The sequence below is a fragment of the Phaenicophaeus curvirostris genome, chromosome 2 (genome assembly GCF_032191515.1).
Source record: "Phaenicophaeus curvirostris isolate KB17595 chromosome 2, BPBGC_Pcur_1.0, whole genome shotgun sequence".
In the NCBI taxonomy this organism is placed as follows: domain Eukaryota; kingdom Metazoa; phylum Chordata; class Aves; order Cuculiformes; family Cuculidae; genus Phaenicophaeus; species Phaenicophaeus curvirostris.
Genome location: NC_091393.1, coordinates 116,133,488 through 116,161,415, shown reverse-complemented (window position 1 = coordinate 116,161,415; position 27,928 = coordinate 116,133,488). Strand labels below are relative to the sequence as shown.

The window sequence follows — 27,928 nt, the reverse complement described above, 5'->3', positions numbered from 1 at the left end:
TTCAATACTTAAAGGGGGCTTATAAGAAAGATGGGGGGAAAACTTCTTAGTAGGGCCCATAGCAATAGGACAAGGGGTAATGATTTTAAACCAAAAAAATGGAGAGGTTTAGACTCTTTAGGAAGAAATTCTTTTCACTGAGGGTGGTGAAACACTGGCACCGGCTGCCCAGAGAGGTGGTAGATGCCCCATCCCTGGAAACCTTCCATGTCTGGTTGGATGAGGCTCTAAGCAACTTGACTGAGTTGATGTCCCTGCCTATGGACTGGATGACCTTCATGGTCCCTTCCAACCCAAATCATTCTATGATTCTATGATACTGGAGCAGGTAGAGAGGCAGCAGGAGCACTGGGGATTCACGTGCAGCTGCGGTGCCAGCGCCTTCGCCTCCACAAGCGCTGTGTGTGCACGGAGAGGGGTGAAACAAGGGGGAAAGGGGTTGTTTTCCTTGGAAAAGTTGACTCTGACAGGGGAGTGCGCTGCTGGGTGGTAGATTCCCCAACCCTGGAAACATTCCAAGTCAGGTTGGATGGGGCTCTGAGCAACCTGATCAAGTTGAGCATGTCCCTGCTCACCGCAGGTGGGTTGGACCAGACGACCTTGGTGGTTCCTTCCAGTCCAAACCATTATTCCATGATACTAGAGGGGAGAGACAGGCAGCAGGGAAACTGGGTGCTCCAGAGTGGCTGCTGGTGCCAGCGCCTTCACCCTCCATGAGCTCTGTGTGTGCAGGAGCAGAGGTGAAACGACGGATGTCATACAGAGGGACCCGGACGAGCTGAAGAAGTGGGCCTGTGCGAGCCTCATGAGGTTCAACAAGGCCAAGTGCAAGGTCCCACACCTGGGTCAGGGCAATCCACGGTTTCAATACAGGATGGGGGATGATGAGATTGAGAGCAGCCCTGAGAAGGACTTGGAGAAGCTCAACATGAGCCAGCAATGTGCGCTCCCAGCCTAGAAGGCCAACGATGTCCTGGTCTGCATCAAAAGCAGCGTGGCCAGCAGGGCAAGGGAGGGGATTCTGCCCCTCTATTCCTCTCTTGTGAGACCTCATCTGGAAAATTGTGTCCAGTTCTGGAATCCTCAATGTAAGAAGGATATGGGGCTGTTGGAACGAGTCCAGAGGATACGAGGAAGATCTGAGGGCTGGAGCACCTCCCATATGAGGACGGGCTGAGAGCGTTGGGGCTGTTCACCCTGGAGAGGAGAAGGCTCTGAGGAGATGAGACCTTCCAGTAGCTGAAGGGGCTACAAGAAAGCTGGGGAGGGACTGTTTACAAAGGCTTGGAGCGATAGGACTCATGGCAATGGGTATAAAAAGGAGAGGGGCAGATTTAGACTAGACATAAGGAGGAATTTCTTCACCATGAGAGTGGTGAGACACTGGCCCGGGTTGCCCAGAGCAGTGGTGGCTGCCCCATCCCTGGAGGTGTTCAAGGCCAGGTTGGATGGGCCCTGAGCAGCCTGATCCGCTGGGAGGTGTCCCTGCCCCTGGCGGGGGGGTTGGAGCTGGATGATCTCTAAGGTCCCTTCCAGCCCCTCACTCCCGGGACCGCCCCGAGCCCCGCGCGCGCGCCGGCTCTGACCCCGCCCCCTCGGCCCCTCCCGCCCAATGGGGGCGCGGCGGCCCCGCCCCCCGGCCCCGCGGCGGCCAATGGGAGGCGGCGCTGGGGCTCCCGGTCCACCTGCGGCCGCGGGAGGCACCTGAGCGGGCGAGAAAAGCCGACAAAACCCGTCGGTGCGGCGGGTCGGCTGCGCGCCGCTTCTCTGCGATCGTTCTCTTCTTTCCTCCTTTCCCCTCCCCGCTAAACATCCCGCCCCGGCCCCACTCCTCCCCTCTTTTCCTCTTCCCCGCCCCGCTCGACCCGCCGGGCCGGTTCTGCCTCCTCCAGACATGACCCAGGACTACGACAAGTGAGTGAGCGGCGGGGCGAGGGGGGCCGAAAGGAGCGAGGCCCGTCCAACCGGTGCTGCTTCCACCCCCCCACGGGGTCCTTTCTCCGGGAGGAGGGACCGGGCGCCGCCGTGGGGCGGTGCGAGGGGATGAAGGAGGAGGAGAAGGATGGGGGGGGGGGGGGGGATGGATACAGGTGAGCCCCGGGGCTGGAAGGTTGGGGGGGCGGGGGGGGTAGAGGGAGGTGCGAACGGGGGCGACCCCGGCGGCCACCCCGCCCCGGCGGCGAGGCAGGGCCGGCTTTGAAACCCGACACCGGCGGCGAGGCGTGGGGCGAGCGCCTTAAAGGCGGGCGGCGGCGGCGCGGAGCCCGTTTCGGAGCCGCCGGGAGGAGCGGGCGCCGCGCTGCCCCGCGCCGGGGGCCCCGCCACGGAGGGAGGGAGGGAGGGAGGGAGGGAGGGAGGCGGGCGGAGCCCCGACGCGGCACCCATGGACTTCTACGAGGCGCATCCCTCCGGCAAGGTGGATTTCGGCAGGTAAGGGGGGTCGGCAGGTACCTCCTCCGGCGGGCAGCCCCGCTCCCCGTGGCCGGCTCTGGTCCGGCGAGCATCCCTCGCCCCCAGGACCTCCCTCCTTGCCTTGTCCCACTCCTTCGGCCACCGTCCTCCTTCCCTTGCCCCCGTCTTTCGACGAGCATCCTTCTTCCCGTGCCTCCCTGCTTGCCTTGTCCCCGTCCTTCGGCGAGCATCCTCCTTCATAGAATCCTAGAATCATCGAATCATAGAATCACCAGGTTGGAAAAGACTCACCGGATCATCGAGTCCGACCATCAAGTCCAACCTTCCCTTGCCCCCGTCCTTCGGCGAGCATCCTTCTTCCCTTGCCCCCATCCTTCAGAGAGCATCCTCTGTCTTAGAATCATAGAATCACCAGGTTGGAAAAGACCCACTGGATTATCAAGTCCAACCTTCCCTTGCCCCTGTCCTTCGGCAAGTATCCTTCTTCCCTTGCCCCCATCCTTCGGAGAGCATCCTCCTTCATAGAATCATAGAATCACCAGGTTGGAAAAGACCCACCGGATCATTGAGTCCATCTGTCAAGTCCAGCCTTCGCTTGCCTCCATCCTTCGGAGAGCATCTTTCTTCCTGTGCCTCCCTCCTTTCCTTGCCCCCGTCCTCCAGAGAGCGTCCTCCTCCCCTGTGCCCCCTGGTCTGTCGGACACCCCTCTCCTGATCCATCCCTGCCAAACCGAAGGGCTAACTAAGTCAGCCTGGCTGGAACTCACAGGAACCCTTAAGCTGATTCCCTGGAAAGGGAGAACCAAAAATGCTGAGAACTGAAGCAGCCACTAGCTAGAAATATAGCAGATTCAAAGCCTGTGCATTTCTGAATGATTTCCTTTTCATTGCAACCCCTAAATATAATCCCCCTTGTCCAGTGGGCAGCCCTGTTCCCCGTATCCCACTCTGGGCTGGCATACATCCTTCTGCAGACACCCCTCTCTTGATCCATCCCTGCCAAACTGGAGGGCTGAATCAGCCTTGTTGGAACTCACAAGAACTCTAAGCTGACTCCCTCCAGCAAAGCAGTGGCCACGTGGAAAGAGGGAACCAAAATACTGAGAACTAATGCAGCCACCAGCCAGAAATACAGCAAATGCAAAGCCTATGCATTTCTGTACGATTTCCTTGTCATTGCAACACCTAAAAATAATCCCCCTCGTCTGGCAGGCACCCTTCCATCCCTTCTCCCTAGTCTGGTTGGTGTCCTTCTGTGATCACCCCTCTCTTGATCCGTCCCTGCCAAGCTGAAGGGCTAAGTCAGCCCTGCTGGAGCTCCGAAGAGCTCTAAGCTGATTCCCTCCAGCAGTGCAGTGTCCGCACGGAAAGGACTAAGGGAGAACCAAAAATACTGAGAACTACAGCAGCCACTAACCAGAAATGTAGCAAATGCAAAACCGCCATATTTCTGTATTTCTTTGTCATTATAACACCCAAGTATAATGCCCTCCACCTGCCGTCTGCCTGGAGAGTGCGGCCGCAGCTGCCTTCTGCTGCGGGACAGCGGTGTTCAAAGAGCTAAAACAGAGCTAAAGTCGAGCTTAGAGAACCTTTGCTGTAGCTTCATGGTGCTGAATGCTGGGACGTGTTCTCCAAAGGGATCCTTTGCTGCGTTTAGTGGCTCAGGTTTGTTCCTGCAATTGTCACTCTGTCCGTGGGCGCTGTAAGCGAATTGAAAAGGGGTAACTCTGAAGTGACTTGAAACATCAATTATAAAATCACTATATTTTGTATTATTGGTAACTGAAATGCATTTGTTTCCTAGGGAAAGCACAGGATTTTCACCAAGGGTGTTTTTTTAATATCCTACCTTTTAGGAAGAGGACTGCAATACAGCAGCTCACTCGCTTCACCCTGTGATTAGGGTTTTTCGTGTGTGTTTTTTACCTCCCATGACGCTTAAAGGATGAGGCCATAGCAATTTAGGGCTGTGCACTTCTCTCTCCTGGCACACAGAAGCCAGCAAAAGAGCTCCTCTTGGCTGCCTCGGCACTAAAGGTGTTTGCCGTGCAATACTAGGTTTAATGTGCACCGTGGCCGAGGAGCTCTAAATGCCTGGAAATAGATTGCAGGGTGGGTTTTGAATCAGTGAAGTAAGTGGGAATAGTTTCTGTGATCTGAACGCTGGAAGCTGTGGGATCCTAGCAAGAAGAGAGCATCTGCTTTTTGTAATGTTCCTCTGCTTCCACTTCGGTTACGCAGGAAATAAAGTTCAGAAATTAATAAACTGCAGTGGGAAACTAATTTCCAGCCTTTGCTGGATGCGGCCGCTACTTTGTGAGTGGGTGCACGTGCCAGTAATCTTGAAACCGAAAACTTGGGAAAAATAAATGTTTGCCTTCTCTTATTAATATGTTCTCATTTTCCTGAAAGAAGTTGTGGTTCTGTTAAGGGATTGAGTTACTGCCAAACCCAGTGCTTCTCTTGATAACTCTGCAGGTAATTCTTTCTACACTGCTTTTAGAGGGGTAGGTAACTTGTAGGGGCAATGTACCTTATATTTAGGTGTTGCAGTGGCAAAGAAATCACACAGAAATATGTAGGTTTTGCACTTGCTACGTTTCTGCTTAGTGGCTTCTTTGTTTCTCAGTGTTATTAGTTCTCCCTTGGTTCCTTCTTCCCATGTGGGCATTGCTGGAGGAATCAGCTTAGTGCTCTTGTGAGTTCCAGCAAGGCTGACTTAGCCCTTCACCTTGGCAGGAATGGATCAGGTGAACTGCTCCCAGGTTACTTCAGTTGCCTTTTTCTTCGTGAGGGATTTTAACTTGAGGACTTACCCATTTGCTATGGATATTCGAGATTTCTTTTATCACAGTGTGTCAGGCTAGGAGTTTTTACCTAAAGAAAATTCTAACTTCTGCTGTTCCTTGATAGAAAGTGGATCTCTTCGGTAAGAGATTTTGGTGTCTATGTCAGTGCGTACACAAATATGTACAGAGACCTAAAGGCTCAGTGCAAGAACTTGTATTTTTTGTTGTTCTCTGCTTTTTTCCAACTCTACAATACTAGTTTATAGTGACAGAGTGGTCTTACGAGTCCTGGAAACTCCCACTCGCTTTAAGTGGCTTCAGCTCAGCCAAGCTGTTCCATCGAAGCCCAGCGAGACTCCTTGTGTAACTGATAAAGGATTGAATGCGTAATTTGCAAAGTGCTTTGCAATCTTTTTGGTAGAAGGTGGTGATAAAAGTAGGATAGGATACTGCTAAGCTGATTATAGTGATTAGAGTATTTCACAACTTCATATTTCACAACTTTTTGTATTTGTAGTATATTTCAATCTCTGAATGCATCAGAGTAAATAGATGAGAAGAATGCTTATCTATCAGGGAAGGGGTGGATGGTGGTGGGGAACTGCTTTTTTGTGGGGTTTAAGCTTCTAAAATATGTATTTATTTATTTTAAACTGCTACCAGTTCATTAAAAATTGCTGAGTTTAGTATTATTTAAGAAAATTAAAAAGCTTCCCTCTCTCCCTGCCAATCTCCAGTAAACCAGTGTTACTCTGGCACTGGAAAAAAAAACGTCTGAACTGGTTTAAAAGTCAGATTTGAACAGCATTATCTTGAGCCGACTTGAAAGGTGAAGCGTATGTTTTACCAATAGAACCAAAATATATTAAGTTGTCTAAGCTGGTAGGACAGCATTTTCTATGGGTGTCCTGCTTTCACCTGTGGGCAGAAGGTCCAAGTCATCTTGAGCTTTCTCCTTCCCAGCAATCACAAAATGTTGAGAGTAAATGTAATTTTTCAGTGTACTACAACATAAAGGAAAATCTCCAGATTTTGTGTTTTGTTTTTTTTTCCTCTTGAGGGTGTTACAGACTAGGGCCATGGATTATAAGAATGGTAACCAGGCAGTAAGTCTTTTGGCTTTTCTAGTCAGAAAAATTCACTGCCAAATTGATTTATGGTGCCTTAAACCAATTCCCCTATGTATTCTCTAGCTAACTGGCAGCTTCTAGGTGATATTTTCAGATACAGACTGAGAGTGAAGACACCTTCTGAAAGCTCTGAAGGAAAAAGGCATTTGGTTAAGTCACACTTTCTAGTTCTACATGGCAGCTGGAGCAGGCTGTGTCTCGGTAGTGTTAGTAGGACGGGCTGAAGGTTTTGTAGGCACTAGGCCAGTGAGTGCGTGTAACTTTCTGGTATGGATTCAGCGCATGAACAGGTCAGTTGTGCTCTTAAATGGCTTTGCAATTTTATATAGGCTGGTGTAATCCACCTGAGATTGGTCAAATTAATCCTGATTTACTCTGAGCGTGAGCGAGATCAGAGTTAGGTTTCTGGGCTTTTTATGTTGACTAATCCTTGCAGTGCACTGAATCAGAATACGAACCCTGTGAAACTGGGGCAGCTAATTTAGAAGAACTTTAGGAATGTTTTTCATGTGTTCTAACAGGTGGCTTTTTTCTTTCTTTCTTTTTTTTTATGACTCAAGTAAAAGACCTGTGTTGGTTCTTCAGAATGACTCTCTCTACTCTCAGAGACGTCCTTATACCAGTGAAGATGAAGCCTGGAAAACCTTTCTTGAAAATCCCCTTACAGCAGCTACCAAAGCTATGATGAGCATCAATGGTGATGAAGACAGTGCAGCTGCCCTTGGACTGCTGTATGATTACTACAAGGTAGATTGGCGTGGGTGCCCTTTGCAGCCCACAGAGCTCTTGTTCCCCCTGTGGAAAAGATGTCATTTGCTAGAGGATTTTACAGAAGCTATTAATAGATCACAAGGACATTAAAATATGTGGGTTTAAAATGGAAGAAGTTCCATGTCCCCTTTTTTGAAAAATGTTTATTTTTAACTCGGTAAAATGCGATCCCTTGGATCTTAATGTAATGAGTCAGAGCTTCAGTAGCGCTTTCTGTCGACTCAGGGTTCTGTAAGAGGCAACGTATTATAGAAATAGTCATGAAGAATGGGACTTCTGAGCATATCTGTGTCTGAATGTAAACACACATAGAGAAAGAAACTTCTCTTGCTGATGTGATCCCTAATCTGGTGGGATGGGGCTTTGATGTGCTGTCTTAGTCTCAGCTAATACTAAGCTCCAACTACAGATTTTTGGTGGTGTGTGGGGTAGAAACATCCTCCTGAAGGAGTTTGTCTGCATCTCTCTAACAGCTGCCGTAGTCCACTAAACCTTTGACAGCTGCTGCTGCCTTCAGGGTCTTCTCAGAGACCTCTGCCTTCCTAGGAGCTTACAGGTGAATGAAGCACAGTCAAACATAACCCTCTGGTTTGTGTGGAGTGCGTTTTGCTGAGCTTTCTTTCCCAAATACCAGAAGTCTAAGCCAGGTTTGTTATCCCCAGTCCAGGTCCAAGTCATTGGAGACCAGCAGGCATTTCCAGGCAGGGAGGCGTCCTGCTTGTGTTAGACGCTTGCGTTAATGGTGGCCTGGCTCACTGGGTGGAGATGCCTGGTTTTTCTTTGCTGAGCATGCAGGGAGGCCAGAAAGCTGACTTGACTCACGTGCCTGATGTTTTGGCTTGTGTCTTTTAACAGTATTGAGCACAATCGCCAGCCTCTGTATGTTCTTCCAGCACAAGAGCTTACCTTGCGTACACAAAATCCTTCCTTGCCCTTTTAAGAGTTGAACACGTCTTGCGTATCAAAATATTCTTGTAATGCTTAATATGGAGATTAGCACTCCGCACACACGACGAAATGCCACAGGGTCACTGATGTGGATGTTATTCAGCTAGTTTTGTGAGAAAACTGGCTTTCTGCTTTGTGTCTGCCTTTGCTGTGCTCTTGGAAAAAAACGCAGCGCTTTCACCAGAACGATTTAATCCACAAAATCGATTTTGACTTCTTAACCTGTAGATGACAAAGAGAACGTTGATGTTGATCCTTCACGCTTGGCAAAGCAGCAGGGATTCGCTGTATGTTAATGTCTAATTTGGAGTTTCCTCTTCTGTTTGGGTATCAGTGGGTGTACAGAAAGATCAGTGGAAGAACAGTTACGCCACATGCTTGCGTGAAGCAAAATGGTTAGAGGTTGAAAGATTTATTGAGGGCTGTTATGAAGTAATGCTACAGGGACGATGTCTAGGCATTTCTAATACGCCCGCTCTGCCGTGTGACAGGCAGCTGATGAGATCACCCTTTTTTAAAAACAAAAAACCTTAAACCAACAACAAAGCAAACAACAAACAAAAAACCCCCAAACAAAACAACTTGAGGTTTTTTTTCCATTTGACTAATAGGCTGCCCTAATAACTCAGCTGTGGTTAGTAAGGCCTTATAGGAAACAAATACTTGATTGAAATCCAGAGTTCAGAAGTGCTGGATTTGAGGCCAAACACAGCTTGGAAGACGCTTGTTTTTCAGTGACTAGTTGGCGTTGGCCTCCTGGCAGTCTCCAGCTGAAGGGTCTCTGAATTTTGCTGTTTACTGTGGAAAATCCAACAATTCTGATGTTACTGGAGATTCCAGGTTATGTGGAAGAGCCAGGACTTGGATTTTAGCTGGGGGCTGTTTAGAGACGTGTGCTGTTAATGCAGATAATGCCATCAGCCTTCAAGTTAGCAGTAAACAGTGATGTCCCGCTTTGCACCCAAGGTGGCAAACACAGGCAGTAGCTGAGCAGGCTTCAGCAAAGGAAGGTGGTGGGAGTTTACTCCTCCATGCAATGTGAAGTGCTTGCTTTGCTCATTCAGGAGGCGTGTCGAGGGTGACAGAAGTCCTGGGCACCATGTGTATTTGCAAAGGAACTTGTGTGGACTTGCTGTATCCTTGAGGGGAGCTGAGCACCACGGGCTTGTGCCAGTGATGGTGAGAGCTGTTCAGGTCACTGGGATGCTGTCTGTATGCTCTGGTGAACCTTGCTGCCAGTGGTCAAAGAGTTCATCTTCTTCTGTATGCCTTGGTCTGGCAGCACAGCCAGGAAAACAGTGTGGCTGCACGGACGAGGTGGCTTGTGCGACTGATGTGGCATCATGCAGTGTTTTCAGGGAAAATCCTGTCCATAGCATAAAGTAGGAGGAGCAATACTGAGCTGCCTTGTTTCTTAAATCCAGGGCACTGGTGGCTGCCTTTTTTTTATAAAAGCTTTAATACAATTTGGGCCAGCATGCTGTATACAATTTGGGCCATGCACAAAAAAGAGCTGTAACATCCCAATCAAACCTGGTACCCTCCTAAACCCCCTGGTCTCTGAGGAGAAAGGAAAGCCTCAAGTAGTCTTTGAGCAAGTAACCTGGAAAGCAGGTGTTTATGAGGAAGGAGCTATGGGGCAGCATCCTTTCACAAACCTTGAGCTCATCCAGTAAGCAGAACTCTGCAGAGGACAAAATCTGCACTGCCAGCCCAAAGCCTGGGGGCTCTCCTGGTCTCACTTACCCCAGTGCTCCAGCCAGGGCTTGCCAGTTTTCAGCACCAGTTTTCCCTCTGTCTGGTGCTGGCAGGAGCCCAGTGCTGGCACAGCTGCCTGTGTTGGCTACATGGGGATCTGCAGGACATCTCTGGGGGCAGGCCTGGCATCCCAAAACTGTGTGAACATCGCTCAAGTTGTAATGCTAGTAATGACTGGTATCAAGAGAGCAGTGCTCTCTTAATTTGACCAAATCGCTGTGTTTTGAGGAGTTGTTTATTATTTTTTTTTCATAGAAGAATGCAATTACAGTATGTCTTGTATTTCCCAGGTTCCAAGGGAGAGGAGAGCTTCCACAGCTAAACCAGAGGTAGAACATCCTGACCAAGACCATAGCAAAAGGTATTAGTTTTTATAATTGTGTGTCTACTTATCTGCATTCCTTCTTAGACCACGAAAGGAAAGGAACTTGCTGGACTGCAGTGTGATGCTGAAAGAGAGAAATTGTTTGCTTTTACTCTGTGCCCCAAACTGCCCCAGGAACAGTATGGGGATTGGACATTATGCAGAGAGCTGAGGCCCAGACTGCTTCTCATCACCATCCATCTGCTTTCTGTGTACTGGTTTCATACAGTCAGTTAGCAAAAGTTCCTCTCTTCAAGACTAGGCACAGCCTGGCAGCACAGACACCACTAACCAAGAGTGCACTGGTGACTGGTGACCCTTTTATTTTGGCATGTAGTTGCCTCAGTTGCTCGCTGCTGGTTTTGTTCTTGAGCACCAGCAGCATTGCTGCTTCTTGCATGGGCTGATAGGGAAGGACTTCAAAGTGCTTATGATTTACTTTAGGTTTTGTACTGTTCGTGGACTTCTTTTATATCCTCTGGAACTCCTTTCTTCTTCCTGCCCTCCTTCTCATGCCTCCCAAGCAGAAGGTGATACCGATTAAATAAGTATTACAAATATGAGGTCCATGCAAGCCAGGCTTCCACTCCTGCCATCCTCTTACTTTGGACAGGTTAGAATGCTTTAAGGACCCAAGGTGAGGTTTTATGGTCTGGCTGAGCCAACTGAATCACTCGTTGAGAAATGCATTCTGGTTCCCAGCCATGTTTTCCCTCTTCCCTCCTTTTACCATCTCTGATCTTCCACTGACCCATAACCTAGCAGGAAAAAAAAAAAATAGTGGCTATTTTTTTGCCAGTGGAACGAGCCAAACTGGCTCACCGAGGGGACAGAGGAGCGTCAGAATTGGTGCAAAGAGGAGGGCAGGACAGTGTTGTGGAGAGGGAGAAAGGGAGGGCAGGCTGACTTAGTGGCTACTAGCTGTGAGATCAGCTCAGCCACAAATCTCTGTGTTGTCCTGGCAGAAATGAGTGTGGTGGGGTGGAGAGTGTGAAGTTATGCAAACTGCTCCAGGGAGTCTCTGTGGGGATTTTCTCAGGGGGGTGTGCATGAAAGAGGAGTGTAATTTCCCTAGTTAGTGCTTCCCAGGTGGCGTACAGTTCTAGGGCAGAGGAGCAGCAACCTTGCTCTCAGTCCTCTGTCCAACAAAGAGCACTTTTGTGAACCTTGCATAGTGGGAAGGGCCTCAAGTGCTTAGTTTTGGACTGCGCTTTTCCAAGCAGTGAGGGCTGTGAACCCTCGCTCTTTGGTCCAGGGCAGTTCGTCTGCAAGGTGGGGCTCTTAGTAGTGGGTGATGTTTCTCTTTTGAATGAAGTTCTCAGCTTTTCAGGTTAGGATTGAGCTGTTCTACACAAGCAAGACAGTTTTGTATCAGCTATCCTTGACTGAGAGGCTGGGAAGTATTTCCAGCTCTTGTTTAATGAGAAAATGAGCTGTGTTATTTATACATGATTTTTTTTTTACTATGTCCTTTAAAGGAACAACATCCCAAATGTGACAGAACAGTCTCTCGTTACTGCTGGAGAAAACAGAGTCCAGGTTCTGAAAAATGTGCCTTTCAATATTGTCCTTCCACACACGCCCCAGATGGGCATGGATAAGAGAGGCCACCTTACAACCCCTGACACAACAGTCACCGTTTCGATTGCCACGATGCCCACCCATTCCATCAAAACAGAGACACAGCCCCACAGCTTTGCAGTGGGCATCCCACCAAGCGTCTATCATCCCGAGCCCCCTGAGCGAGTGGTGGTGTTCGACAGGAACCTCAATCCTGACCAGTTCAGCTCCAACACCCAGCCTCAAAACTCCCAGCGGCGAACGCCAGACTCCACCTTCTCGGAGACCTTCAAGGAGGGCGTGCAAGAGGTACTGAGAGAGGCAGGTGCTATGCGTGCATGCTTGTCTTACCTGGTTAGAGAGATGCAGTTCCATCTTATATTGTTCTTATTAGATGAGCTAGAAATCTGTCCAGCCGTTTAGGAATAGAAGACCTTTACAGAAAGGTGCATGAGTATAACTTAGTAAATAAAACCTTTGCAACGTGAAATCATAATCAAAAGCAAATGAGTAATCTTACTAGTGCTGAGCAGAGTGTGGAAATAGTTATCTAGATCCAGAGCACTGGGTCGGGTTTTGCAACACTTTAACACTCTGCAGTGCCTTTGCAGGTACCAAAGTGAAGTGACTGTGTCTGTAAACTTCTTTACTGCCAGTTTCTAGGTGTGGTGTGTCTCAGTGGAAAATAGTACATTCATTTAAGGGCCTTGAGGGAGAGTTAAACTTGGATGAAAATCCATGTTTTTTGCTTTATGGTGTCAACTGAAAACAACAGAGTAACTGTGTTTTGATTTTTTTTTTTAAGCTAGGCCTCAAGGAACTGTGTTGCTGTGCCCTTTCTTTGAGGCTTGGGAAAGCTTTAAAATGTTGCCTTAAGCTGACTCAGAAGGCTTGTGATATGTGTGTAGTTGACACCCAAACATATTGGATTAAAACCCTGCTCAAGTGTCTTGTTTGTACAGACCAAAAATCGGTTGTTATCTGGTGATCAATTTGCCTGCCAGAAGTTCTGTGGTCATGAGTGTCTGTTTAATCTTGACTTTCCTTGTTGCTGCTGTTTTAATTGTTGTGTTGTTTTGTGTCTACCCCAGGTTTTCTTTCCTACTGAACTGAACCTCCGGATGGCCAACATGAATTCAGAAGATTATGTGTTTGACAGCATTTCTGGGTAATGCTTCAAGCCCCTTGCTAGCCTCTACCCTCCTTCTATTTTACAGTTGGCTTGTCCATGAGCAAGCAGTACAGCTCCGTCCCTTCTGTGCTGAGTCTCTGTCAGGCTCTGGGAATGCTGTGGATCTGAAAACCACAACAGTGCTTGCTCATTTGAATTTCACAGTTAAAAATCCTACCTGTATCTTCAAGGAAAACTACCTGCAGGGTTGGAAATACCACCCTGATGTCCTTGTAACAACTCCCTGTCCCATGGGAAGATGCAGTATTGTGTGTCAGCTCTGCAGTGGTATTGGAGCTTGCTTTCAGCTGTGTTCCTCTCCCTGACCTGCTTGCCTTCCTCTTTTATTGTTGGAAATATACAGCAGAAACAGGAGCATGAAATTCATCTGAACTCCAAGGGAGGGGTATAAACCAGTTGTTTGATTAGCTGCAGTTGCCCAAGAGGGAAGAGGAGAAGTCTGTGGTCACTGAATGGCTTGTTAGCTTGTGAATTTTAATTTCATGGCTGATAGATACTTTTCTCTTCCTTGGAACTAGCTTCCTGCTCTCGACCTGAATAGGGAGCTTCCAGTCTTGCCTGCTGATGGATTTTGGAATTTAGCTTGCCAAGAACTTCTGTTAAATGTTCGTTCATGAAATGATTGAAAAAGGGGCTCATCCTGTTTTCCAACTTCCTTGCCTGTTGATGGCTTAGTGAGTCAACTAACGACTTTGGAATTTCTCCAAATTAAATGTAGAACATTTAATCAGCTTTCCAGGAAAATGCCTGAGCGATCATTGTCCTGTTTGCTCCATAGGAATAACTTTGAATACACCCTGGAAGCCTCCAAGTCCCTCCGACAGAAGCCTGGGGACAGCACAATGACTTACCTGAATAAAGGTCAATTTTACCCGATCACGCTGAAAGAAGTCAGCAGCAGTGAGGGAATCCATCACCCCATCAGTAAAGTCCGAGTGAGTGGCAGCTCTTGTGGTTTTCTGGGACAAGAGGGTGTGTACAATAGCAGCTTAAACTCTCCTGAGTGCACTAATCTAAACCAGAGCATCAGCACTAAGGCCAGCTTACCCACTCACTGATGTCAACATTCATGTTCTTTTGCTGTCCACCTACTTGCAGACCAACCCATCCTGGCTCAATCTGTTAAGAAGTGGTGTCAGCACTTGTGTAAAGGTGATGCAACACCCAGAATGAGATCCTTGAACTCCAGTTAGGAGAGCAGTTCTGCTCATCTGTGTTTATGACCCAGAAAGCGCTGCTGTCTGCTTTCCTGTTTGGGAGCAGTGTGCCAGCTGTACTGTAGCATGTCGAGTTGGAAGGTCTAAAGCAGAAAACCTGATAGCAGGGAGAACTTCCAAAACAAATGTACTCTGGCCTTTTCTCTTTCACCTGTTTTTGGTTTTATTTTATTGTTTGGTTTTGGGTTTTTTTTTTTTAATCTTACCCCCTTCCCCTCTCCTTTCAGAGTGTCATCATGGTTGTGTTTGCTGAAGACAAAACAAGAGAAGATCAGCTCAGGCACTGGAAATATTGGCACTCAAGACAGCACACGGCCAAACAAAGATGCATTGACATAGGTAAGGAACACTCTCACTGCTGTTGTCAAACTCCAAACTTAATTCCTTGGCAAGATTTGTTTTTTCTGCTGAAGCTCTGTTAGTTTAAGGAACCTTTGGATCACGCTCTCTGCTATTCATAGCTTTGCTGAAAGCCCAGAGGGAGCTTCTGATTGCTTAGAGCTAGTGCTGTACTTGGTAGGGCTTACTGAAGAGGCTGATTTTTAGAGGGTTTTGGTTGACTGGTGAGCAGGCTGAGTTTAGGGTTTTGCACTGAGAGATCTAACACCCCCCTCCAAACTACAGCTGCTATGGCTTATGCTGTTGCTTGTAGCGTCTGTGGCTGTCCTAAATACTGTGTTTTTTCAAAGGACAAGAACCCTGTAGAAATACCTTGACACTAATGATCCTCCTTCCCACAGCTTCACTAGCAACTGGTCTTTGGTACGTGGAAAAGAAAAAGAAAACACTGCAAATTTCCACTTGCCTGCAGACAAGGCTGGGGCTGGCTGACATCCAGCCTTCTCTGGGTGAAGGCTGGGTGCTACTCCTAGTCCCTTCCTTCTGTGAATAAAAGAGGGGATTAATCACTTGGCCCTTAAAGCAGGCATGCATGCAAATTTTTGTTTGTTATTGAAGGAGTTCTATTGAGTGCTTATGCCCCTACCGTACAGGGTAGGGTTTCCCGCACATAGGCCGTGGTGCAGGACGTGCAATATTTGGGATGTCTGCCTTATTGGAGTTCCTAGTTTGGAATTTCTGCAGAGTCCCTCACTTTCATAGAATCATAGAATCATAGAATAACTAGGTTGGAGGAGACCCACTGGATCATCGAGTCCAACCATTCCTATCAAACACCAAACCATGCCCCTTAGCACCTCGTCTACCCGTGCCTTAAACACCTCCAGGTGCCTTAAACACCTCCTTCCTCCTATTTGTTTCTTGTTTTATTGTTTTCTTGTTGTTGTTTTTCGTATGAGAAGCATTTCCAGCTTTTTTAATGATTTATTCTTAAGTACAGTTCAGTTTCCTTTGCCCCCAAGGGGTTGCTGGGAAGCTGCATTTTCTGGCTGCAGTTTCTGTGATTAAGGACTCCAGATGGTATCACCTCTTCCTCTGCCTCACGCATCCTTCTGTCTTACAGCTGACTACAAGGAGAGCTTCAACACCATCAGTAACATTGAAGAGATTGCATACAACGCCATATCCTTCACTTGGGACATCAATGAGGAAGCAAAGGTGTGTGACCACGATTATATTTCCTGTCATTTTAGCAGATTCGGGAGCTGGGGGAGGGGAAGGGTGTGTGACCTACCTGGTGATTAGCATGTAACAAGTTTGTTTACGCTCTTACATTAGGCAAAACCTTCTGGCTATTTCCTAAGAGAGTTTGTATGTGCAACTGCGGAGAGCTTTGCAACTGCTTTAAGGTTCTTGGCAGAACTGCCTAACTGACAGACAAGTACTGACAAAAGGAAGTGCCGAGCATTTCCAGAGCAGATGAAATGGTGCAGGACATGTGATAGAGCATAGCTGGGCTTGGCAGGGAGCACAGTCTCCTGGAGGATCCCTGCAGGAGGCGGGAGGGCAGCTTCTGAGTGAGTAAGACTATGGCAATGGGCTTGCCTTTAGCAGAAGAGGGAGTAGCTGCTGCTGTTGATTTCCCAAAGCACTCATTGCTGAAACTGGATCCCAACACCCAGCAACCTATTTCAAGTTCGAGCAGCCTCCTGGTGAACTCTGGTTTGATCTTTTTTCAGAACTTTGGGCGCTGTGGTAGGCGTGTAGGTGCGGGCGGCTTCCCTCGCTAGTAGCTAACTTCAGCTGTTTGAAGCCACTCCAGCTTTTGAAAAAGGTCTGTGCATCTTCTGGGTGCCAGAAGTGCTACTACGTCACATACTAGTCACCAGTGTCACTGAGAAAGCTTCTTGTGGCTGCAGCATGTCGTGTCTAGGGAGGGCCCTAGCTTGGAGGACATAGGAGCTCTCAGCAGGGAATCCTTCTCTGGAGCTGCGTGTGCCACTGTGGCTCTGCCAGAGGCACGGGGTGTGGTGTGATTCCACAGTTTACTGTCGCCACAAGCTCTGCTCTGTGCAGCACAAAAGCTTTGGAGAAAAGAGAAAGGGAGAGGTGGTGTGGGGGCTGCTGTCATGTTTTGGCTCTGTGGGAGAAGTTTGGGAGGCTTGGCAGGCAGCTTGGAGGAGCTGCGTGCGCTGCTGCTGGAAGTTCTGCCTTGCAGCAAGCGTGATGTTATTTCTGAGGCTGGTGTTGGCTGCCAGGCTTCCCTGTTCTGATTTGGTTTCAGTTGGGTTGAGAATAATGGCAGGTAGGGCCTTACCCGTTGGAGGATGCTAAAAGGCTGGTGTGATTTTTGAAACATGAAGTACTTCACTATGTGAACAAACAGATAAAGCTTCAGAAGGGCTGTCAAAAGGAGGCAGTAAGTATTCCCCAAATGGTATCCTGCTGCCAGAGCCAGTCTAACATTGTTCTGTTCAAGGAATTGTGGTAGTTTCTCTCTACGAGGTGCTGGAAGGCTTAAGAATTGCATACAGGGATGGATCGTGCAGACAAAGGGATGGTTTTGGGTCTTCAAGGAGTAGGAAGCACATGGCAGCTCTGCAGCTGTCTCTCTGCTGGCTGAGCCATTCTGGAACAGTAGGGATGGGCCACTAACCTAGAAGAAGGGTTTTTAGAGCTGGTGCTGAGCACCCTGTGGTTGCCCTAAGGAAAGCCTTGCCTTCCCACCAGGAGACAGAACCCAGCCCTACGAAGGAGCTGGTTATTGCCCAGGTGCTATACAGACCCCTAAATGAGTAGTTTCAGTCCATAGTGAAATTGCCAATAGCAGCTTGGAAAGGTCGAAAGACCCTCAAGGTGATATTTCAGCTCAGAGAGAACTTTGTGGGATGAGTTGGTGCGGGGAGGTGTGGCCCAGACTGGTTTTGTAGTTATAAAGGCAAACTTTTATCTCCAGATTCCCAGTCTTAGTGTGCTTTGAGTATCGGTTTGTATGAAACTGCAGAGAGGCATGTTGGTACTAAGAATGCAAGCCTTGGCTCCTGGGATCAGAATCCTGTTAAGACAAAAATACCTTGGACTTCAGTGTTCAAAGAACTGGCATTTTCAGCAAGTGCTCTGTGTGTTTAGACGTCTGTTTAACTTGACTTTTTTCCCCCAGTGTATGCATTTTGTCAATGGTTGGATTTCTCACCAGTAGAGCTGCAGTTCTTTCTCAACTCCTGCGATCTTATCAGGAGATGCCTGAGCCAATTTCAACAATTTTTATTGCATGGTTCATTTACCTTGCATGCTCTCTCTTTCTCTTTTATTTTCCTTTTTATCCTTCCCCTCCCTGCATCGTCTTGAAGTATATAAAGAGACCCGAGTTTCAAATGGTACAGAAAGTCCTCCACAGTAATAAATAGTGTCTTATATTTAATAACAGCAGCAGTGTTGCATAGATGGTATGTTTAACCAGCCAGCAAGCCTTGATTATTAGATATTTGCTTCCTGAGCCCTGGAGTTACCTGGATCAGAGCCAGGTGATTCTTCTGGGGTTGCTGCTTCTCCTGTTTCCCTCTTGCTCTTGATCCCGTTTTGCTTTGGGAATGATTTGATCCCGTGCAGCAGTGTCAAAAGGGAGGTGCGGAGGGTTTGCATCTGGAGTTTCTGACGTAATTACTCATTTAGGCACCCAGGGCTCTGGATCCATGTCAGATTTAAGGGAGAAAGCATATTATCACAAGAAGTTGCCCCTAGCAGTTCTGGGACCAGGTAATTGTCCTTCTTGTGCTAACGCTCGTCGTAGGGATGTACAGGAATACTGGAACTCTGCAGCTTTGTTGGTGCAGGAGGGTGTCACCTGCCAGAGAGAGTATTTAGCCAATCCCTTTGGGGCACTTTGGGATTTTGTGAAATGCAGCTTTCTGGTGAAAAAGCAGTTTTCAGGTGATACAAGTCAGGTGCTCACTCTGTAGCAAGGTAAATGTGCTTATTTTGCAGCTGCGGAGTTGGGGGCTGGAAAGAGTGTTTCAAGATGCCCTCAGTAACTGTTAGTTCCCAGTTGCGTTGTGCTGGGAGAGCTGAGGACAGTGCCAGAGCTTTGGATGCCGGACACAGCAGGCAGGTCTGGCTCTGCACGAGTGGAGCTGTCACACAGCTGACTGCGTTGATGTGCTGTTTGTGAGCCCATGTGTGTAGAAACAAGGAGTATTTCATGCATGACAAACACTTCCCACTCTGGTACCAGGCAGAGCCCATGGGTTTCCAAGCAAACGCTGTGTGCTTCTTTCTGGCAGCTCCTCTCTGCCCTCTTCTGTTACTTTGGGACATCACAGGAGCCTCTGGAAGCGGCCACTCAATGGAATAATGCTGGGTTAAGTATTCTGAGTGTTGTTCAAGCTGGAAATGAACCCAAAGTCTGAAGTCTCCTTGCTCTGAGACAGAAAAGGGAGCCAGGAGTGGGGAGGAAAAGGCAGACTCCATGAAGTGATGCTCCTGAGGCTGGAAGGAGAGTGTGGACAGGCTACAGTGATTGACAGGAGACATTGCGGAGAGGGGAGGTGGCGATTCTGGTGGGCTTCCAGGTATCTGCGATAGAGGTGGGGTCTGACCCCACCACCTGAGGGGCAAGGAAGAATTGGATGAGGAGGCAATCGTGTTGTGAGGAGAAAGGGGGAGATGGTGAACTGGGAAATGAGTTGATAAACTGCTGAGTTGTTGAATTGGATGTTTAGGAAAGCCAGCACAACTACTCAGTCAGGAGCCATCCCTGGTTGGAAGGAAGCGTGGTCTGATGAGTCTGACAAAGATGTGTAGCTGATACGTGTTGTGTGTGAGTGAGTGTAATGCTGGAGTTACCCTGAGGCTTATGGAGACTTCAAACAGTTTCCCACCCTGTTGCGGACGTCTGCTGTGTTGGGCAGACAGATGAGGTGGGGTTCTTCTCTTGCAAACAGCTTTTAGATGTCTGAACACAAGCTTGTCATCTTTTGCTTCTGTGACTTCATTAGGGATGGGGTGTCTAGAGCTGGGATGGAGCTTTCTCTGGAGGTGCCTGCCCCTCCTCGCTGTCTGAGCAGACTTGGCTGTAGAGAGGAGTCCTGTCCTTGCAGCCTTTTTTTCCTCTTCCTCTGGAAGAAGTATTTTTATAGGTTAGTGTCATGAGTTTTTGAGGCTGGGAACAGTCTCTTCACAGGTCTGTGCAGCATGCCCAGTTCTCCTTTTCTTGGTTGGTCCCTGTTACAGGGCTTTTAATGAAAATTGCCACTACATGCATGGTTAAATGCACGTGTCTTTCGAGTGTTTCCTGCTCCTCTTTGTAATGTTGGCCATTGTGCTGTTACCTCTGCTGTGTTACCCGTTAGGCTGTGAAGCAAATTCTCTCTCCCTTTACCTTTGGCCTGGGGACATGGCCTGCTCTCAGGTCAGTGACAGTTGAACAATCTGGACAGATCAGTTTCCGCAGGGTTAACTGGCTTTGCTGGATCCGGCTTTGCTCAAATCCTGTCTGAGCTCCTGCCTGGTGGAACGGGAGGGCTGGGGCCTCGTGTCTGAGCAGGGCGAGTTGTATGGTGGTGGCAATAACCTCTTTGCTCCGTTTTTGTTGTCCCTAACAGCATGAGGACTCCACTGTTGTGCTGGGGCACCTTTTCCGTGCTTGGCAACCGGTTGCTTCTGAAATGCAGCGTTGCTTCCAGCAGCTCCCAGAGAAGGGCCCCCACGGAGGTCTTCTTTCTGGCTTGCTTTAGGCTGGATGGTGGGACATCAGCCAAAAATGATGTCACTGCACATTAAGGGCTCCATTGTCCTCCCACTCCTTCCCTCCAAAAAAAAAAAAGGCATTGTAAGCCAGATGCTGTGTGTGAAAAGACCCTTTCTACTAAAAGGGGATATTGTAAGAAGGGTGTAACAGGGGCATTTAGAGCCGAGAATCTTGTGGTAGAGCTTTTTACTGCCTTTCCACCAAAGGGAAGGTGTTGTGGTATCTTTTTAGTGACAGCTTAATGACAAAGCAATTAACACTTTGTTGGTTTGGGGTTTTTTTTTCCCCCTTTTTCCACCAAGAAAGGTGTGGAATGGTCTTATATTAAAGTAATTTGAGTTTATTTTGGGTTGACCTTTTGAAATAGCAGCTTGGACAACCAGGGTGGTCTTGTGTGCGTTGACTGCAGTTCTTGGACAGGATTTTTTTGTTCAAATGAGTTCAGTTCTTGGAGAGGATGGATCTCTTGCTACAACTTGATGTAAGACTGGGGTGTACCCTACTGTTTTATTCTCGGAATGTATTCTAGCATAATCCCGTGTTCGCTGTAGGAGGAATTTCAGTTTTTTTGATTGATGAATATTGCATGCATTTATATGGATGCCTTTGTAATGAAACAGCAGTCATATGCCTCATTAAAGAAGGTGTTGCCACCTTCAACAGCATTGAGGAGGTACAGGTTTGGCTAGTTGGAAATGAAACTATGAAATGTGATGAGTCAAACATACTTAAAGGAAAGAGATTGGTTTGAAGCCAAGGCTGCAGACCACAAGTTCTTTGAGGCACAAATGCACACAGCCTTCGGAGCAGTGACATAGGAAACTCATAGCAAATATTGCTTACCTGCTTCTTAACAGAGTTCTCCCTATGCTGTCCTGGGTTTTCTTAAAAGCAGGCATGCCTTGCTCTTGATTTTAAGCATTGCAAATAAGAAGCAGGTCTTCAAATCACAGTTTTTCTTCAGAACTTGGCGTCTCAAACTCCACTATCCTTCTAGTCTTCTAGGCAACTATGGAGCACACAATGTGTTGTCTTCTGAAGTTAGCTCTTCTATAGAGGAAGCTGGGAGGTGCTTTTTTTTTTCTCTTTTCGTCCATTCCTTTCATACCTGATGGCAAAACTTCCTTTACAGCTATTTCCGTACCTTTGTATATAGAATTCTTTCAGTTTTCTGTTGAGTTTTTTTTATTGTTATGTTTTTTCATGTTGGTTTTGGAGGTTTTTGTTGAGGTTACTTGGTGGGTTTTTACTTGGTGGGTGAGTTGAGTTTTCTGTTTGAGGGAGGGGTTTGTTGTGTTTTGGTTTTTGGGTTTTTTTCCTACATATTGTCTTTTCTTTTGCCAAACGGCTGCTTTTATTTTTTTCCAACCAACCCAACAAAAGCTGACACCTGGCCCTGCACGATTCTCTTATCAGAGCACGGGCTGGGACGAAGCATCAATAGGACTGGGAACTTCCATCCCTGGGTTTCCCATGTGTTGTGAGAAGAGACGTTCCTGTACTTCCTTGCCTCAGAACAGATTGGAATAACAATCAACATTGCTCTTTAAAGCAGGAATATGTATTTTCCTTTCATTACTATTCATTTCTTTGTTCACGGAGTGAACCTGCTAGGAGGATGTTCTCTTTTCCGTGTTTCCCACTCGGCATTCCTTGACGTGGTGTGGGACCCGTGATACGTTTCGTGTCAGTCACCCACATTGGGCTTGGTAGGTTTGAATGCAAACTAACTTCTCGGGGCTGTGAGCAGGATGGTGCTGGGTCTGGCTGAGCGGAGCTGGAACGGATGCGGCCCTATCGTACATCTGCCAGACAAGCCTTATTTGGAGCGTCCGATCCCAAAGGCAGGAGGCGGCTGGGGAGCCCACAGGTGCATGAGTTGCCCAACTTTTTTATCTCTTTCCTGGCTCACCCCCTTGCTGATGCAAAACCTGTGGCACATGTGGGAGGTGAAGAAACAAATGTGAGAGTAGCAGGATCAGCCTCCTCTCAGGTGATCTGTACCAAGCTTTTTTTTTTTTCCCATCTTTTAAAGGCAGAACAGTTTTCCCAGCACTGCTTTCTTAGGACGTGCCTTCACGGATGTGTACAGGCAGACTCGTTCTTGCCCTGCTTGCACTCTGAGCTTCCTGGCCATGACCCAGCACCGATCCTGGAAGCCACGTAGCTACCTCAGCTCAACGCGGTGCCCGGGCTGACGGCGCTGCCTCTCGAAGGGCTTGGAGCTGAGATGGTGTAATTTGTAAGGCTTTTGGGCTGGAGGTCATTTGCACCCAGCCACCTGCTAGCACAGATGAAGCATGTTAAGGCCTATTTTGTACACATCCATGTGGACAAATCTTTAGAAAACACCCTTCATTTTTCCCTTTTATGTTTATATTTGTCCAAGCCTTTAGAGAAATCACATGCTTTCAGCCATCAGCACTTAAATAACAACCTCTGAGCTTCCGGGTAATTTTTCTTTGGTGGAGGGCTGATAAATGAGTTGTTTGTGGAATTTGGGCCTAGGGCTGCTCCTTCAGCTAGCCAGCAAGGAGTCCTGTGACCACATGGCTGCATACCCCTGAGCTTCACACATATCTGTGGGAGACCAAGCAACCTGGGGGCTGCTGGGGTTTGCGTTGACATTCCCAGAATTCCTACTGGCAGCCGAGTGGGGAGTGGCTTGTGTCCTGGTTTGGGCAATAGCAGTGTAGATTCCTGCTCCTTAGTGCTGGGTGGTGCACATCTTGGTTCTGCAAGGGGGTCTGTACAAGTAGGGGGAGTTGGTTTGTGTCCTCTGGTCCTTACCCAAGTCCTTTTATTTAGGTCTGGTGGATCCTTGACCTTACTTGTTCCTCTGGTTTTCAATCTGCTGTTGTAGCCGAATGGCTCCTCTTTCTGTCATTTGGTTGAGGGTTTCTCTGACCCTTTGTCCTGCAAACAGTGAAAATAACACATAGATCAAGTCAGCTGTGCTGTGACTGCTGCCCTCCCCAGCCACTGACTACAGGAACACGTGCTGGGGAAATGATCCCAGAACACACAAAAATACCTTTGCCGACTGTGTCTTGGGCAAAGCACTGAAATTATTAAGCCAAAGTCAAGAAAAACAGTATGCAACTGCGTTCCCTGGAAAGAAGCTTGTCACAGTTTAAACCTGTCCCATAGTTGTTGTGTTGTAGGTTCTGAACTCTGTAGCAAACACAATAATCCAAATCAAAAGCATCCTGACAATTTTAAGTTGAATATAACATTAAAATGAGAGACTTGCCTACTAGAGCTAGAAAAGTACTAATTTATGAATTCAGCAATTCTCAGTAGAGAAAGAAATACCCAGTGAACTTGTATTATTGCATTATATCTTCTTCTGGGTATAAAAATCTAATGGAGCATAAATCGGAGGAGATGAATTCAATTTACCTGTCTTCTATTTAAATGAAAGCCATGTGGAGCCAGGTGAGCAGACTGGAATAGTCCCAAGCCCAGCTGTGGAGGATCTTATCCAGAAGGATGTACAAGAATTTTTGCACGATGGGGAGAACTGTTACATGGTCATTATGTTCTTACCCATGCCTGTGTTTGCTGGGGACTGGCCAGAGCTTGTGGTGTGCTAATACTCATCAGAGTTACTTGCCATTACCTATGGTAACCCCGGACATGGTTGACATGTACCTACATTTTGTTCCTTTTCAACTTTGCTTTGCAGTGAGTCAGAAGAGGCTGCGTAAGGTGACATTTCATCTAAAGCTGCTGCATGTGTAGCCTTTGGAATAATCAAAATTGCTGGTGCTTTTTGTGTGACAAAAGAGCACGGCGTCCAAGATAAACTGAGAAGAGGAGATGTGGGTACGCAAGCCTTCATTTAAAAAAGGGATCTTTCATCTTGCTGACAGTGAGGTTCCTGCAGCACTTAGATTGCCCTTTAATTACGCCTGGTTTTCCTGGTTTGTTTGAAAGGCAGATCTTGTTAGAAAAAGGTGCTGTGTGGAAAGAACTTGGCTGTCTCTGTTGCCCTTCCTTGAGGGCACGAAGCAGAGCTGCTGGATTAATTTTTTCTTTCTGCATTATTTAAATGGAAGATTTGTTTCTCGTCGATTTGAACGTAGGCACAGCATGTTTCTCCCAAGTTAGACAAGGAGGGGCGTGAGTGGTCAGGCAGTTAAAGCAGATCGGGAAGTCATGAGGTCTGGCTTCTTCCCACGCTGTCTTCCAGTGTGATCCCGGAGGAGGTGCTTTCATCCTTCTGCCTTCAGTCTTTTGTTGCGTGCGGCTGGGCTGCGGCTCGTCTACCCCAAAGGCTGCAGGAAGCCCAACCTGGTGTTGAGTGGAGGAGGGTCTGTTGCGTGTTGGGGTTCGTGTCAGGCATGGGAGGTTAGCAGCTCATACCAGCTCGTGGGTTTTGTTTGGTATTTCACCTTAAACCCCGCCATCACGGAGCCATTTGTCTTGAAGAGAATCTCAGCTTTCATTATAAATAATAAGGCATGAAAAAAATCAACAGAAAAAGAAAAGGAAAATAAAACCTGGCTTTGGTTGGAAAGAAAAGCCTGGAAATATGATTCAAATATAGATAAAGGCTTAACTGCTAAGCAAGTGAAATAACTTGAGAACAGGTTTCTAATCCGTCCAGAAATCTCAGTTTTAAGGAAAATCTGCGTAACTTTTGAGGGCTTGACTCATGTTTGTAAGTGCTCAGGCTTGACCATGCTCTATTTTTAAGTGCTGTCTTTATGTTGAATCTTGGGAGGTGAGATGAAAATGTTTTTTTTAAAAGTAACAACAAATCTTAATATAGCTGAGAATGCGGAACTGCCCTTAGAAAAATAGGTTGGACACATGAAAAGGAATCTTGCTCAGCAGGCTGAAGACGCAGAGCAACTTCTGTGGTTAAGTTTTTCTTTCTTCTGGCAATTTTGGGGTGGGGATGTAGCTGGCACAGTCACTTGGCCTTACGTTTCTTTTCGAACACAAGTCAAATCTTCCTGAACAAAAAGTGCCTGGCTGAAACTGTTTTAGCCCAAAGCAGAAAAGCTGTTCACTAAAACTCTTTCTGTGGAAATTGAGGTAACGTGAAGTTGCTTGAAAATAGGAGTTAACAGGATGAGTAGGGGGAAGTAGGTGATGCTTTTGAACTGAAAGGGCTTTGCATGAACTGGAGAAGACAGACCAGCTCTCTGTCGCTTCAGAAAAGTGATTAGGTTTTAGTTTTCATCTCCTGTGCAGAGTCCTGAAGACTTAAATGGCATGAAAATGAAGTCAGCTGCTTAAAGCCAAAGCTAATCAAATGAGGAGACTCTAAAGTAGGAGGATAATCTTTGTCATCTCTCAGGCAATCCCGAATTCCCATGGGATACTCGTGCAGCTCCGCTGTAGTAGCATGAATCTGTCATGCAGAGACCAACCCTTCTACCTTCAGCCCCGTGTGCTGCTTGGCTTTACGTGGCTGGAAAGCAATGAAAGCTGCAAACATAGACCTCAATTCACAGAAGAGAATTGACCCCCCCATTGCCAGGGAACTGGTGGCTGATGCTGTGTCTTGAGACTGCTGATATCCAGTAGTGTGAAACTCAAATGAAGGATTTCACAGAAATTTTGAGGCTGTGGAGGGCCTGCTGGCCGTGGCTGCTTGGGTGTGTTCGTACAGAATCCAGTTATTTCTTCATACAGCAACGAGACTTGCGTGCGAACGTTCGGTGTGGGTAAATAAATTTATAATTAAAATTTAAAATGTAAAAATATGCCAACACCAGAGTTGAGGCTCTTTTAAAAAACAAAACCGCTGCCCAGGGAACACAATTATTCAGGCCACACATACATCTGATTACCTGGCTCCAAGTGGGTGAAAGAAGCTCTGCAAACTCCTTGAAGCTTTCCCCTGGGGCGTGCAGGCTCTGTAAGCAAAATCACCTTGTAAAGTCACAGGCAGCAAAAAGGGAAGGGGAGCGTGGATAAAAGCTAGCAAAGCCATTATTTGGGTTAGTCTGGGGAAGACTGAGAAGAACTTAGTTTAAAATAATTTTCCTGCCGGTGATTTGAGAGGCGTTTAGCACTTTGGGGGAAAAAAAAAATTCCTCTTGGCACAACACGGGTTTGGGATGCTGAGATGTGAGCAGGCATTGAGCGCTGGGCTGCCTTCAGAGCTGCTGTCCCTGCGTGTCATCCTGGCTTGGGCTGCCACAGAACAAGCAGTGGGGGTGCCTGGGCTTGGGGACCTGCCAGCACCACACTGGTGTGAGTTAGATTTTCTTTCACACAGCTCGATGTCCCTTTCCACAAGTGGGACTTAGCGATGTGTTGCCAGCTCTGTGGGACCCCATGTGCACCAGGGAAGGGAGCTGTGTCCCTGCTCTGGGGCAGCTGGGGCTCACAGGGGCTGCAAGAAGTTGCGTGTGAATCTCGAACATTCAGACAAGTTATTACAAGTGAAGACACTTATCTATACTGCTATTTTCCCCTAGGCTTTTTATACTGCTCTGTTATATATGAGGTAAAAAAAAGAGCTTGTATCCCTAATCTTGTGGTAGTTATTACATTTTCACTTCCCCTCTTTTGTTAAAACTAGTCAAGGAGGCTGCAGAACCCGTGCAAAGAAGCCTGAGAGAAGCGCTCTGCAAACCCACAAATCCCACCCCAACCCCTAAGCCTTTCAAAACCTGTCTTGAGACTTTGCAACACTGGGACAACTCCGGGAGGTGGCACTAACTCACTGCAGAGACCTCAGACCGGTGCTTTGTGGTAGTAGCACAATAAGTGAGCAATCAGGTAGTGGGACCGTATTCCTGCAAAATCTCTGGCAGAATGCTTCGGACTTTCAAGACTTTGATTTATTTTTAGCAGTGAGTTCCTGGCTTTGTGTTTGAGGCAGAGAGGAGAGTAACCACTGCAGCTCTTGGTAGCCTATAAATTCTCGGTAATGAATCATTGCAGCTTCTTCAGAAATAGATCAATAATGAGCATTGTGTCTGGAGGAAAGCCTGGCACACAGCAAACCCGTGGTCTGGACACAAAGTACTCTGGTCTGTCTGTTCGTTACCATGTGACAATGTTTTTTTCCTTCTGTTAAGCAGTATTGGACTTGTTCTCTGGTTATGGGTTTGTGTTTGGGCTTTTTTTAAGGCAATTATGAAAGTGAAATTAGTTGAAAAATCACTCCCAAGTCATTTTTTCCATAATTCAGTTTTTTATTAGAATAATGAAAATATTACTCTATCCTTTTTGATCTGAACATTAACGGGGTATTTTGTGGGTCTTACTGGGGAATATTCAAGATGCTCATCTGCTTAAGTGTGAAGCCCACAAACTCTTCCATTATTCATAGAATCACTATATTGGAAAAGACCTTTGAGACCATCAAACCCAACCGTACCTGTCCACCACTAAATCGTATCCCTAAGCACTTCATCTGCTAGTCCTTTAAACACCTCCAGGGATAGTGACTCAACCACCTCCCTGGGCAGCCTCTCCCAGAGCTTGGTAACCCTTTCAGTGAAGAAATTTTTCCTAATGTCCAACCTCAACCTCCCCTGATGCAACTTGAGGCCATTCCCTCTCATCCTATCACCTGTCACCTGGGAGAAGAGACCAGTGCTCACCTGTCTACAACTTCCATTCAGATAATTGTAGACCATGATAAGGTCTCCCCCTAGCCTCCTCTTCTTTAGGCTAAAATTCCTATCTTTAAAGATAATGTTGCCTAATATTTTTTAAAAGCTTTCAC

The 27,928-nt window shown here is 47.3% G+C and overlaps 1 protein-coding gene across 2 annotated transcripts in view; it reads left to right on the top strand.

Moving 5' to 3' along the window:
• The first annotated feature begins 1,851 nt into the window (after positions 1 to 1,851).
• Positions 1,852 to 27,928, top strand: part of GRHL1 (grainyhead like transcription factor 1) — a 45,045-nt gene continuing 18,968 nt past the window's right edge. Inside the window, exons 1-8 of one of the 2 annotated variants that reach the window (XM_069850512.1) lie at positions 1,852 to 1,914; positions 6,895 to 7,081; positions 10,102 to 10,172; positions 11,654 to 12,044; positions 12,827 to 12,903; positions 13,706 to 13,862; positions 14,372 to 14,483; positions 15,607 to 15,701. In XM_069850512.1, the coding sequence (XP_069706613.1) occupies positions 1,895 to 1,914; positions 6,895 to 7,081; positions 10,102 to 10,172; positions 11,654 to 12,044; positions 12,827 to 12,903; positions 13,706 to 13,862; positions 14,372 to 14,483; positions 15,607 to 15,701 (1,110 nt within the window). In that variant the 5' untranslated portion in view covers positions 1,852 to 1,894. Of the gene's footprint in view, positions 1,915 to 2,354; positions 2,431 to 6,894; positions 7,082 to 10,101; positions 10,173 to 11,653; positions 12,045 to 12,826; positions 12,904 to 13,705; positions 13,863 to 14,371; positions 14,484 to 15,606; positions 15,702 to 27,928 lie in introns of those variants that run through there. The other variant, XM_069850511.1, reaches the window with a different exon arrangement.